The sequence below is a fragment of the Urocitellus parryii genome, chromosome 3, assembly GCF_045843805.1.
Source record: "Urocitellus parryii isolate mUroPar1 chromosome 3, mUroPar1.hap1, whole genome shotgun sequence".
In the NCBI taxonomy this organism is placed as follows: domain Eukaryota; kingdom Metazoa; phylum Chordata; class Mammalia; order Rodentia; family Sciuridae; genus Urocitellus; species Urocitellus parryii.
Genome location: NC_135533.1, coordinates 138,255,831 through 138,269,423, shown reverse-complemented (window position 1 = coordinate 138,269,423; position 13,593 = coordinate 138,255,831). Strand labels below are relative to the sequence as shown.

General features: G+C 47.4%; 1 protein-coding gene across 1 annotated transcript in view; it reads right to left on the bottom strand.

The window, feature by feature from the left end:
- Vsig10 (V-set and immunoglobulin domain containing 10) overlaps positions 1-2,839 on the bottom strand; it is a 32,676-nt gene extending 29,837 nt beyond the window's left edge. The window contains exon 1 of the mRNA XM_026386166.2: positions 2,646-2,839. Coding sequence (XP_026241951.2) covers positions 2,646-2,724 — 79 coding nt within the window. The 5' untranslated portion in view covers positions 2,725-2,839. The remainder of the gene's footprint in view (positions 1-2,645) is intronic.
- Positions 2,840-13,593: the final 10,754 nt, after the last annotated feature.

The following is a 13,593-nucleotide window of genomic DNA, read 5'->3' as shown; positions in this document are numbered from 1 at the left end:
ACTAGGCTGATAGCCCTAGTTCACAGGTGGCAGTCCCCAGGAGGAGGGGAAGATGAACTGCGGGAGTCACAGACACAGCATGGGGTCCTGGCCTTCAGACCTGCCCCTTCCCCCACTCCCTGGCAAAGGAGTAAAGGAGCCGTGGCTTGGAAAAGCCCTGGTGAAACGTGAATCTTGGAACTTGAGCTAACTTGGTCTTCTCCTCCAGGGAACAGAAGGACCCGGGAACAAAGGAAGCCACTGGAAGCCATGTTCCTTCCCGGGCTCTGCCCACTCCATTCCTAACTATCCTGACTGCTGAAGCTGGCGGTAACCTTGCAGGTCAACTAGTCCTGACTCAGTGGAGAACCATCCATCATGAGTTAGTGATGCCGGGAAATGGTGGTCTTGAAGAGGGGCTAGTTCACACCTCATGAGCCCATGCACTCTCATGGTACTGTGAGAAAACGTAATCAATTTTCTTAAATTCCCACCCATGCAAATCACCAGGAGATGTGGGACAGGCACACAGGTCTTAAGGGTGCCAGGTTCTCTGAGTCCCAGGAATTTACCTTGGTCACCTGAACTAAGCAGGTGAGAAAACACAGTAACAGTTTGTGCCGCTTGAAACCATTCACACCATGTCCAGAGGGGCCCCTGTTGCCCCCCAACCTGCATCAGAACATGGAACAAAGGAATCTGGACAGGATGTAAAGCACCCCTGAAGAGATAAAAGTCTCTTGATGCACCCCCATACCTATCATTGTAGAATTGGAGTCATGCCCAAACAGTTATCTTTTCCAAGCAACTGTTCCCAAGAATGACATGGGATACACTATCCAGGTGACAAACCGAAGAAGCAATCAATGTTATGGGGAGCTGAGTGTCAGGAGAAAGACAGCTTTTTTCCCAAGAGGAATCCCAACTGGAAAAACAATAAAAAATACACCGTGCCCAGGAAGTCCCCTGGTACTACATGGGTATCACAATAATTGGGAGTGGCTGTGGAGGGGGATCCTCCTGGGCAGCAGTGGTCACCTGGAAAGCTCATTCATTCCAGCCTAATTTCAGCCCCTGGCCCCAGGCAGTCAAGATCCAGAAAACACTGCAGACAGCTAGGAGCAGGGAACACTACACCATCACCTCTAACTTCTGTCCCTCCTTAGTGACCACCAAATGCCTAGAGGGACTAGCAGGTAATGTCCCCAACTAAAGTGGGCTAGAAATAAATTACTACAACAGGTAAAGGTGAAACAAATTTGGGGTCACATGCACTAGAAAAAAGATGAACACTGCTCAGTTCCAAGGGAAGACAGGCCCTTTGCTGCCAAACACTGAGACTTTTCCAGATAAACTGGAAATGTAGATTATGGGAAATATTGTTTTTATGATTGCTAAAAACAAAATGAACTAAAAAATTGACAAGAATCTAACAATTAAGAACTTGGGGGCTGGGGATGTGGCTCAAGCGGTAGCGCTCGCCTGGCATGCGTGCGGCCCGGGTTCGATCCTCAGCACCACATACCAACAAAGATGTTGTGTCCACCGATAACTAAAAAATAAATATTTAAAAAAAAAAAAAAAAGAACTTGGCACACACCTGTAATCCCTGTGGCTCAGGACACTGAGGAAGGAGGATCATGAGTTCAAAGCCAGCCTCAGCAACAGCAAGGCACTTAGCAACTCAGTGAGACCCTGTCTCTAATAACATATTAAAAAGCGCTGGAGATGTGGCTCAGTAGTCCAGCGCCCCTGAGTTCAATCCCAGGTTCCAAAAAAAAAAAAAAAAAAGAAAGAACTTTTGGCACTTGCTGCTAGGAAGCTAGCTCAGGTGCAATATAAAACTGCCTCCAGGAACCTGCAAGAGGAGACCAACTGTGTAGGCTGGGCCCCTGGAACAGAGAGTTAGCACTCCACAAGCATCTTGGCAAAGCACACTGCCCCCTGGCTCCACGTCCTTTCCCTCCACCCATCTCCTCTTCGCTTGTAACATTTGGGACACACAGAAGATATGCATTGGCTGCTGCATTAATTTTTTCAATCTTTTTACATTCTACACATGTTTGCAAGCAACGCTCTACTCTGTTTTTGTAACAAAACAGAGTGTAGATGCAACAGTTCAGACCTTGTTTGTTTTTCAGTCAGACCTCATCTAAGGGGAAATTTTCAGTAAGTCTGAAATCATTTCAAAATAAAAAGTGTGTGTTTAGGGAAAAGAGTGAGGAAGGCAGGCACGGCTTCCTCCGCCCTAGTGGGCACAGGTAGGCTTGCCAGGGCGTGTGGGGAAATCCACAGGTTACAGGTGTAAGGCCAGAGCAACCTTGGGGACAGGGAGGACAGGAAGACGGGGAGCCTGCGGCGCGCGCCCCGGTACAGCAGGTAAAACCAGAACACGCGAACGGACACCCGACGCTCTAGGAAATCCGTGAATAAGCCGCTTCCCCGACTACACGCGACCTCCCTTCCCCATGCCCCTCGGCAGGCCGGCTGCCCACCCGGGAGCCCGGGGAAGTCTCGCCCTCCTTCCTGCAAAGAGCCCAGCCAAGAGCAGGAAACCCGAGACCCTCCCGGGCGGCCCGGCGGGGTCGCCGCGAGCTGGGTCCCAGCCGCTCCCCCTCGGCTGCCGGGGAGAAGTCAACTTTTCCCTTCCGATCGCGGCCCCTCACCTGCGGTGACCCAGCGGGCCAGCAGCGCCCCGAGGCAGAGGAGGACGCGGGGCTCGCGCGCTCGGCCGCCCGCGGCCATCTCGCCCCAGATCCGAGATCAGGAAACTCAGGCTCCGGCCGGTGCGCGCCCAGGGCCCCGGCCCCGGGTGCCGAGCGCTCGTCCCGCGTCCCCCGGCGGCGGCCCCCGAGGATGCCCGGGGAGCGCGGCGGCGGCGGCGGGAGGAGGAGGCGCCCCCGCCCTGCCCGCAGCGCGCTCGGCGGGCGGAAAACAGCGGCGGCGCGGGTGCCTCCCGCCTCCCATCCAGGCGGGAGCCCGACTTCCTCCACCTTGGCCGGGAGGAGGGCTTTATGCAAAGGGCGCGCCGGGCCGTCCGCGGGCAGGGCCGGGGGAGGAACGCGAAGCTGGGCCCTCCCCGAGTCCACTCGGCCCGGGACAGCGCGCCGTCTGGAGTGGCGGGGACACTGGGCCGGACGAGCCCTGCAGCTGCCGCAGGACGCACCCCGCCCGGAGCAGCGCGGCGAGCCCGCGGCCAGGCTGCGGGATGCGGGGCGCCCGGGCCGTGCCGCCCAGCTGCTCCGGGGCTGTCATCTGTGTCCCCGGGCCCAGGGCGGGCGCCGGCGCCGCCATCGCTGCCGGTTGCGACCCTTTGCAGGACCGAGCGGGACCTTCGGGCCAGAAGCAGCCGCGGGACACCGGTTCTGGTCTCAAGTAGCTAAGACCGCAGTGAGACCCGGGGCCCAGGAGTAGCCCGACTTTTTTTTTTTTTTTTTTAAGAGTTTTATTATATATTTTCTCCCTCGTTCAGTTTTCCCACCGCACCCAGGTAGATTCCCCTGGAACTGCGTGGCCGGACCACATTCCCTCCTCCCTGCCGAGCCCCCCAGCCCACTGTGTCCTGGGGGAAGATGCTGCTGGATCCGCAGGAAGAGCAGCGCTTGAAACGACCCTGGGAGAAACTTCCTGTTAAAAAAAAGAAAAAGAAAAAAAGAAAGAAAAAAAAAGTGCAGTTGATGCAATAAAATATTAGTTGTGGGCTCCAGGAGGTGGGGATGTGGGTGTTCCCATTCTTTCAACTTTTCTGTGTTTTTGAAAATGTTCTTTATAAAACATTGGGGAGCAAAAATTGGTTTTAAAATCATTCTTTCTCTTTCCCCAAAACCCCTAACTGACATGCTTCTTCCATGAGAAAATCCTGACGGATTGAGACAGGAAGCTCACAGCTCTGCTCTTTTAAATTTTTTGCTAGATGATTTTAACTCTTCCCTCAATTCTTGGCAGGATGCTCTCTCTTTCCCTCCCCCTTTGGTTCTTGCTTTTCACCTTATGATGGAAGGGAAATTCTATCCTAACTGGACCTGAATCCCCAAGCCCTGGCACCTACTTGCAACCCAATATATATTTGTTAAATAAACAAATATATATTGACATCAAGCTAATTGCCTTAGATGTTGTAGCTTCTGGCAAACACCTCATGGAATCACCTGAAGTAAACAAGCTGTCAATAAAAGCTTCAAGTGGAAAGTTGTTCAGCTGCTGATCTGGAATGTTCTGTGGCCTTCACGGTGCCAAGCAAGGGGAATTGCATGGGGCAGGCACAGGGGACATTCTTGCTGAGTCAAGGGCCTTCCCCCAACCCTTGGACCCAAAGCACCTTGTAGTGACACAGCTGGGTGCCTGCAAAGCTGGGACTAGACCCAGTTTGATTCCAAGTCCTGCTCAACCAAGGCCTAGCCTCCCCACATCTACAAAGGTTGCCGGGGCCAAGGAGACATGGGTCTGGATGCACTGGGTGTCATGGGCAGGTGAGCAGCCACAGATTCATACCCCTGAGCCCAGTTGGCCCTGGGAGGAAATACCCTTCCTCTGGATTGGCTCCAGGCCTTGTGTTCAGAAACACCACACCCTGTGGATGGCCACTCATCCTTCAGGAAGCTCTGGGTAGTAGAAAGTGCCCTGCCCAGAGAGTGACCAGTGAGTTGGAGGTTCACCTTGGGGTCCCTGGCAAGGCAGGGCCTCTTGGAACCCTAGTTTATCTGTAAAACAGAATCCCCCTATGGCCCTGTTGTAAGGATGAAGTGAGTTGGCGTAACCAAAGGGAGTCAACGGAAGTCTTGGCAGACTTGTGGCAAGGTTTTGGAGCCTGTCATTTGAAGGGCCACATGTCAGGGTCCCTAAATCCCACAGTCATGCGTGGACCGAGGGGCTCATATCTCACACACCTCTGCATCCAGGCTGCTGCATGCAGGTCTTGTGAGTTTGCTTAGTTTTAACCTCCTGGCTTGTGCTTTATGTACATTGGTGTATTCAGTGGTCTTGACAGTCCTGAGAGCTGGGCATTACCGGTCCCTTTACAGACCACCCCAAGGGGCTTCATCACAAGGCAGACACGGGAGAGCCACAGTTTGAGCTCAAGTCCAAGGCTGCATCGCTTGTGTTTTTGTGTCTGCAGTTCTGGGGAACCCACGGCCAAGTGCAAGCCAGGCAAGTGCTCTGCTACTGAGCTACACCCCCAGCCCAGGGTCATTTTGATCAGTCGGGGAGGAAAGAACAAATTGGGGCTCCTGCCTGACTTAGGTGCTTCCACAGCTTGGAGCTCTGAAGACTCAAGCAATACACGTTGTGTCCATTATTTCTGCCCCATTCCTTCTTGTCAGCGTCCCCTCCCTAGAGGTCATTATGAAAGGTCTCTTAGCAACAGCCTGCTTCTCTTCAACCCAGAGATATTCTCCTGGGGGCTTCAGAAAGAGAGCACCAGTAGGGAACAGCCCACTGTGGGCTGTGGTCATCTCACTTCCAGAGGTGAATGACAAGAACCCCACCTGTATTCCCGGGCTGGCTGTGGGATCCCCCCAGGATGGTACTGCAAGAAGCAAGGCCAAAATCCACCGGGGTTATTCTTTGGAGAAGAAAAGTTGCTAACCCTCCCAACACCACCTACCCACACCTCCTCTTTGCCTTCGGCCAAAAAGAAATAATCAAGGTGTGGACGGTGTAGCAAGAAAGTTCCTGAAATCAGGCAAAGTCCGAAGAAATAGCTGGCAGGATGAGATGGAAAATGGAGAGCTGTCAAATGAACCTGCTATTTTTAGCCAGAGCCCAGCCTCCTCTCTAAATCAGAGACCTAGAGGGTGACAGTTACTATGTCTGAGAACCACGGGACTTGGAAGGTAGATGCACTCCCCAAAAAGCAAACTGCCCCTTGCAGAGAAATCAGGCAAACGATGGTCCAGTTCCCTGAGAAATGAGCAAACAGGCTGCAGAGAGGTGGGTGACCACACGCCCCAACAGGAGAGAGCAGCTCAGCAAGTGAGGGACTGGAGGGAGATGGCAGATCCATAGCTCTTTCCAATTTCTGTGGTGTAAATACTTCCTTGATAGCCAAGTTCAAGCTACCACTATGAGGTCACTGAACTGTACACACATCTGCTCTCTGGAACCAAGGACATCTCTCTTGAGATGTCCCTCTGCCCCAAAGGGTAACTCCAGAAATTTCTGACAAGAAAACTGTCAGATCACCAACAAGAGACCTGCCAGGAGCCAAACAGATCACGCTCACCTCTTGAATGCATTGGATGGTCAGGATAAGGTGATTTTCCCAACCCAGGCTGAGATATGCGGCTGGGCTGACTCTGACTTGTGCTGTCCTAAGAGAGCTGAGAGGAAGCACTTACCAGCAGTTGACAGACTTATACTTCAGGGAATTTTTTCTTTTTTCCTGATTATAAACATAAAAATGTGAAATGAAACTTGACTGTAACCCACCTAAAAATATTCACTATTATCATTAGAAACTTCTAGCCATTTTTTGCTGAGTTGTGATGTATGTGATTTTTAAAATAAAATTGTGATATTTTATCCCAGGTCTCAATTCTTTTCATTTTTTTCCCTCAACTTTATATTATAAGCATATTTAAAGTTGTGATTTAAAAAAAAATTTTTTTGGAAAACTAACTAGTCTTTTAAACTTGAAAAGTAACAAAAATTCTAATGGTTAAAAAAAAAAGAAATTCAAATGCACCCTGAGGGTATTATGAGAAGTGAAATAAGCCAGCCTCGAGAAGATAAATACTGTATGACTCCACTGTAGGAGGCAGAGTTCATTCTTTGTATTCAGTCTTCACATTTGCAGTTTCAAACAACTAAAGAAAGAAAATATTCAGAAAAAAAATGGCATTTGTACTGAACATTGAAAGATCATTTTTCTTGGCTTTATTCCTAAATAATACAGCATAACAACTATTTGTACAACAAGTCACCTAGAGATGACTTAAAGTATGCAGGAAAACGTGGGGAAGTTATATGCAAATACCGTGCCCTTTTATATAAGGAACTTGAGCATCCACGGGGGATCCTGGAACCCATTCCCCAACCCATTCCCCACCCATATAGACTGCGGTTCGCTGCACCCAGTGTCGTCAAATTCCTAGGAACAGAAAGTAGTACAAACCAAGGGACAAACCAAGGGACCAACCAAGGAGACAGGAGAACAGAGTTAGTGTTTGACAGGTTCCCAGTTTCACGGTGCAAGAGGAAGTGAGTTCTGGAGACCGAGGATGGTGATGGTTACACAAAAATGTGAATGTACTCAATGTCGCAGCACTGTACACCTAGAATGGCTTGAACAAATTTTATTTTATGCATATTTGATCACAATTAAGAATTTTGAAATGCTGAAGAACACGGGAAAAGGAAAGAGCAACAAGAGGGAAAAAGTGTGTGTGTGTGTGTGTGTGTGTGTGTGTGTATGTGTGTGAGATATACATGTATGACAGAGAACAGATATTTTCTTGATGTTTGTAAATAATCAAAAAAATTGAATGAAACAAAAAAGAAAATCCAAGCTTACCAGCAAAATCATTTCTTGAAAGTAAACTTTCTGCTTACCTCCCCTGGCCCCCAGTTCTCTTACCCAGGAAAGAAGTCTCATCAACTTTCGGAAGCTCTGGTTTTTACTGGTTTTCTAATGTGCATAGGTTGGGATATGATACAGCCTTCAATACTTGGACTTTTTGTTTATTTGGTTGTTTGGTTTGGGTTTGGGTACCAGGGATTGAACCCAGGGCACTTAACCACTGAGCCACATCCCTAACCCTTTTTTTGTATTTTATTTAGAGACAGGATCTCACTGGGTTGCTTAGGGCCTCACTAAGTTGCTGAGGCTGGCTTTGAACTTGTGATCCTCCTGCCTCAGCCTCTGGAGCTGCTGGGATTCTAGGCATGTGCCACCCTGCCAGGAAACACTTGTGTTTAGGTAACAAAAGAGGATTCTTCTATTGTGACACCAGATGTGTAAAGTTAAATAAAAGGGATTTGTTGATTTTAGCTTTATTGAGATATAATTCACATACCACAAAATTCATTCATTTAAAGTGTATAATCCAATGGCCTTCAGGATAGTTACAGAGTTATGTAAACATAATCACCATCAATTTTAAATTTTCATCACCTCCCCCTTCAAAGAAACCCCTTCCCCTTTAGATATCATCCTCAATTTCCCCTGCCCCCTCCAGCCCCTGACAATCAGTAATCTACTGTCTATAGATTTGTCTGTTCTGAACTTTTCATAAAAATGGTATCACACAGCCCTGGAGATGGGCTCAGTGGTAGAGAACTTGCCTAGTATTCATTGAGGTCTTGGCTTTAGTCTCCAGTTCTATGATAAATTTTAAAATTTTAAAAATCACTGTTATCAAACAATATATGTTGTGTCTGGCTTCTTGCACTTAGTATAATGTTTTCAAAGTTCATCCATTTGTAGCATGATTAGTACTTCATCTCTTTTTAATGGTTGAATTATATTCCATTGTATGGGCATACCACATTTGGTTCACCCATTTATCAATTGACAGACAGTTGATGAACACTTAAGCCACTGTGATTCAGACTCAGGGCACCTCTGTCCTGTTTCTCTTCTTTTTCCCCTACCTATCTATTATTCCACATCTGCCTTCTGATAATTTTTTTAAAAAATCATTCTTGCTTCCCTTGGTGACGTACTGGGAATAGAGTAGCATTTTTAGAAGTGTGGCTCTGGGGGCTAGGGATATAGCTCAGTTGGTAGTGTGCTTGCCTCACATGCACAAGGCCCTGGGTTCAATCCCCACTGTAAAAAAGAAAAAAAAAAGGCTCTGTACTTTCATTGGTCAAGGCATACTCTATATGCCAAAGTATCTGGCTGGAATTAGATCAAGTAGTATATTATGCCATAGTTTCCTTTTTTTTCTGACTTCAGTCAAACCTCTTTGGGGGTGCAGGTAGGAATTCACAATCGCATAGGGTCTCAAAACCCTGTCATCATTTGTTTCTGTTCTGTTTCTACCCTATTCCCTGAAAAAGTTCCATCCTGTTTCTCAAAGACAAGAGTACTGAACTTAATTCAACTCTGAGAGTATTACATTCTCAGTCCAGGATAACTTGGTTTGTTTGTTTGTTTGTTTGTTTATTTATTTATTTATTTTTGTACTAGGGATTGAACCCAGGGACACTTTACCACTGAGCTACATCCCCAGCCCTTTTTAGTTTGAGACAAGTTCTTTGTAAATTGCTGAGGGTCTCACTAAGTTACTGTGGCTGGCCTCAAACTTGCAACCCTCCTTTCTTGACCTCCCAAATCCCTAGGATTGCAGGCATGAACCACCATGTCTTCTAAACTAGTAGAGACAGCACTGGTGAGGAATGGAACTAACTGCATCCTGGATTTTTCAAGCAATTGCTGACTTCCTGGAATATTTTGAGTTCTGAAAGGTGGTATATACCTATAAATCCAGCGCCTTAGGAGGCTGAGGAAGGAGGGCTGCAAGTTTGAGGCCAGCTTGAGCTATTTAGCCAGATCCTGTCTCAAAATAAAAATCAAAAGGAATGCAGATGTAGCTCAGTGGTGGAGCACACCCCCCCCCCTTCAATCCTCAGTAGCAAAAAAAAAAAAAAAAGTAAGAAAGTCCCTTATAACATATACTATCGTTTGAAATGTCCCCTGAAGTCCATTGGTTGGAACATTGATTCCTGACTTGGCAGTGTTAGGAGGTGGGGTCTAATGGATGCCATTTAGGTCAGAAGGGTCCCACCCTTGTGAGTAGATTAATGTCCTTCCGGAGGGAGTCAGTTATCCCGAGCGGTGGTTAGAAAAAGAGCGTCTCCCTGGTGCCTTTTCTCCCAACACTCACGCAGTGATCTGTCTCACCATGCGATGACCCAGTATGACAATCCTAGCCAGAAGCTGCCACCATGTTCTCACACTTCCCAGGCCTCCCAGAAACTTTTTATCATTAAAAATCACTCTGTTCTTGGGGCCAGGGCTGTGGCTCAATGGTAGAGCGCTTGCGTAGCATGTGTGAAGCACTGGATTTGATTTCCAGCACCATATATAAATAATAAAATAAAGTCCATCCTCAACTTAAAAAATATTTTTTTTAAAAAAAATTCACTCCATTCTTGATATTTTTATTGCGAAGACACGGACACTGTTTGCTCTTGCCAGACACAGTGGATGAGCTCTTCCATCTTTTTAGCAAACCTCGGAAGTAGGCGCTGTTCTTGTCTGCATGTACAGATGAGGAAACCGAGGCTCAGAGAGATGAAACTGCTTTCTGAACAGTATCGCACCTTGCAGACCGTGGGTCTAACGCGTGCCTAAAGTAGTGGTGTTTCTTTTGTCATTTTTGAGACTGGGTCTCTCTACATTGCCCAGGCCGATCTCGAATTTGTGGGCTCAAGAGAAGCTCCCATCTCAACCTCCCAAATAGCTGGGACTACAGGCGGGCACCACCATGCCTGGCTTAACGTGGTGCTTCTTAAACTAGGTTTAAAGGTGGGACTATTAAGAACCTCGTGGTTAAAAACTATGTGCCCTTCTCCTGGAAAAATGCATGTGGTCGCAAAATTTTAAAAGACATTTCAATAAGTTAAAAGCAAAAGCCAATCCTCGCAGCTCTAAAGTGGAATAATAAATAAACCTGATTGGTTGAGCCCAAGTGGGGAAAGAAAAAAAAAAACTCATTTACAAGCTGCAGTCACCAGGTGGCGCCCTCGACCCAGAATGGAATCTAGGTCCCACAGCCAAGATCATCCTAGAGATGACCACGGGGCCACACTTCAGGGAATTCAAACAATTATAGAGATGATTGGTTCCATCAATAGCCAACACCTTCCAGAGGAGGAAACCAAGCCCAGAGTTGCTAAGCATCTTGCTCAAGGTCACAGCTCATGAGCAAAGCCAAGACTCAGTCACTTGCTCAAGTTCTGATGTTTCTAAAATGTTTCACATAGTTGGTTCCCTGGTTGGTTAAGCCCAGTGGACACAATTCAATATTTTCTCATGAGGACTCAAGACATAACTTTTTGTGTGTGGGTGGACATTGGTAGGTGGATGCCTGCTGAGCCTTCTGGGGGAGCAGAGATTCAAAGCACTCAACCCACCCCCCCACCGCACCCCGCCCCCACCCCCGCCAACAGCCCTAGACTGCTCTTTCTTTGTTAAAACACCCAATCCACATTTTTGTCCATTCCTCCTAGGGGCGAGACACGGAGCCCAGGTGCAGGTCCTCCTAGCTGTCAGGTTTCCTTGTACACCTGTGAGTCCTTGGGGAAAGTATTCTTCCTTCTCTGAGCCTCAGTTTCTGGGGGTCACTAAAAGTTCCCAGCCGGCAGGAGACAAGCAAGAACTGGTCTTTGTTAATATAATTATGTTCCCCGTCCCTACCTATTGGCAATATATATTCAACTTTAGAGTCCGGGTGATTACAGAAGCCCGGTCTCCAGCACTGAGCCACATCCTAGCCCCTTTCTTGGACGTGGTGGACTTTGTTTTATGGCTCAGCAGCACTGTCCACCTGGCTCCGCCCCTCTGCAATGTCCACCTGGCTACTCCGCCTCCAGTTGCCACGCAGCAGATTGAGCTTCCAGCCCGGGAATCTTCGGGAGACACACTCAACCACTTCCAAACCACGGCTCCCCAAAGGGCAAAACCTCAAGGATGTGGAATTTCACTTTCCAGCTGATTCGTCCATTGCCAGTGTTCTCGTGAGGTGCGCGCCGTCTGCTCCCACACCCCGGCCTCAGGTCCATCCCCTCCTCCCAGGTCCTACCGTCTTCACTGCAGCCCTGGCCCCTACCGAGTGCCAGCCACGGTGCTGGGGTAACCTGGGGGAAAGAGCATGGGCTGTGCCCTCGAGGGGCGCACTCGTGGCTGAGCTGTCCCTGCTGCCCCAGCACCCCCAGCCCTGCTCCTCCACTCCCTCCAGCTGGCAATTTCCCAGCAATTCTTCAAGCTCAGGCCATCACCTTTGCCAAGAGGACTTCCCTGGTGCACAGGCGGGGACAGGCGTCCTCTTTTCATTCCCATAAGCACCTGAAGAAAACTGCGACCCTTGCCTTTTCTGGGTTCTCATCTCTCTTCGCCCGTGTCTTGCTGGGTCCTCTCAAAGACGCAGCGCCTCCTGGGCGTGGCACATGGTCGACGTTCAGTGAATGCTAAGTGAACCGAGCTTTGTGACCAACAGAAGCAGGAAGGATGCCAACGGTAGCACTCAGGAGAGGTTCTGATCTGGAGATGCTTGGTTCTGGCTTGCCTGAAATCATCTCCTTGGTAATCAGTTCAGCCTCTCCTGCCAGGGGACGTCTGGTTCCTCTAGGAGTCGCTTGTCTTCTCTACCCTAGGTTACACCTGTCCTTCCGTCGGCCGGCCTTACTGGTGTCTGCACCTAAGTTTATACAGTGTCCTAGATAGGGATACACTGCTCTGGCCCTAAACTCTTATTCCTTAGTGAGTTCTTCTCTTTCTCATGCTGTTTCCCAACTGCATTCTAGTCTTCTCTGATCTGGACTCTGGGATCAAATATGCTTGGATTTATATTTCTAGCCACAAGACCTGGACAACTTATCTTTTTGCATTTCTTCAAGTGTAAAATGGGAAACTAATTATGGTCCTAACCTCAGAACAGGGTTATATGGGACAATGCATGTAGGATGCTAAGCCTGTTGTGCCACTTGCATGTGTAGAATATGCACACTGCCTTATAAGTTGTCCCCTAAGTCTCATATGTCAATTACTGGATATCTCCATACTAATTATTAATCATTTAGCTTGCTTTTTTTCCCTTCAACTTTTAAAACTTTGTTGGGGGGAGTGGACAGAAAAAGGAAAGACAGTAGAATGAATTGGACATAACTTTCCTATGTTCACACATGAATACATGACAGTGAAACTCCACATCATGTACGACCACAAGATTGGGATCCTCATTGGAATGGGTTGTACTCCAGGTATGTATAGTATGTCAAAATCCACTCTACTGTCATGTATATCTAAAAAGAACAAATTTTCAAAAAAAGGAACTCAAGAAAAAGAAAACTCTTTTTCTTAGTCTACTAAATATAATTATGCTAATTGTCTTGAAAGGAAATTTGTAAAAGAATGATAAAAAATTCCATTTATTTGTGGGAAGTGAAAGTCTCTATAATAAATCTTCCTAAATTCTTTCTCTCTCCCTAAAGAAAACTATTATTAGGGTTGGGGTTGTGGCTCAAGTGGTAGAGTGCTTGCCTAGCATGTGCAAGGCACGGGGTTTGATTCTTAGCACCACATGTAAATAAATAAGTCCATTAACAACTAATTTTTAAAAGGTATTTTTAAAAAATATTATTTGATATTTATCTTTCCAGATATGCATTTTCATGCATTTGCATTGTACATGGCACATAAACACATACTTTTTTTAAAAAAATCATAAATGAGGTCATACACTATACTAGTTTGTTTTTCCATTTGTATAACACAATACCTGAGGCTGGATACTTTATAAAAAAAAAGACTTTTATTTTTATTCTTTTGTGGTGCTGGAGATGGAACCCAGGAGCTTGTGAATGCTAGGCAAGTGCTCTACCACTGTGTTACAACTCTAACCTCCCAAAGAGGTTTATTTAGCTTACAGTTTTGGAGGGTGAAAGTCC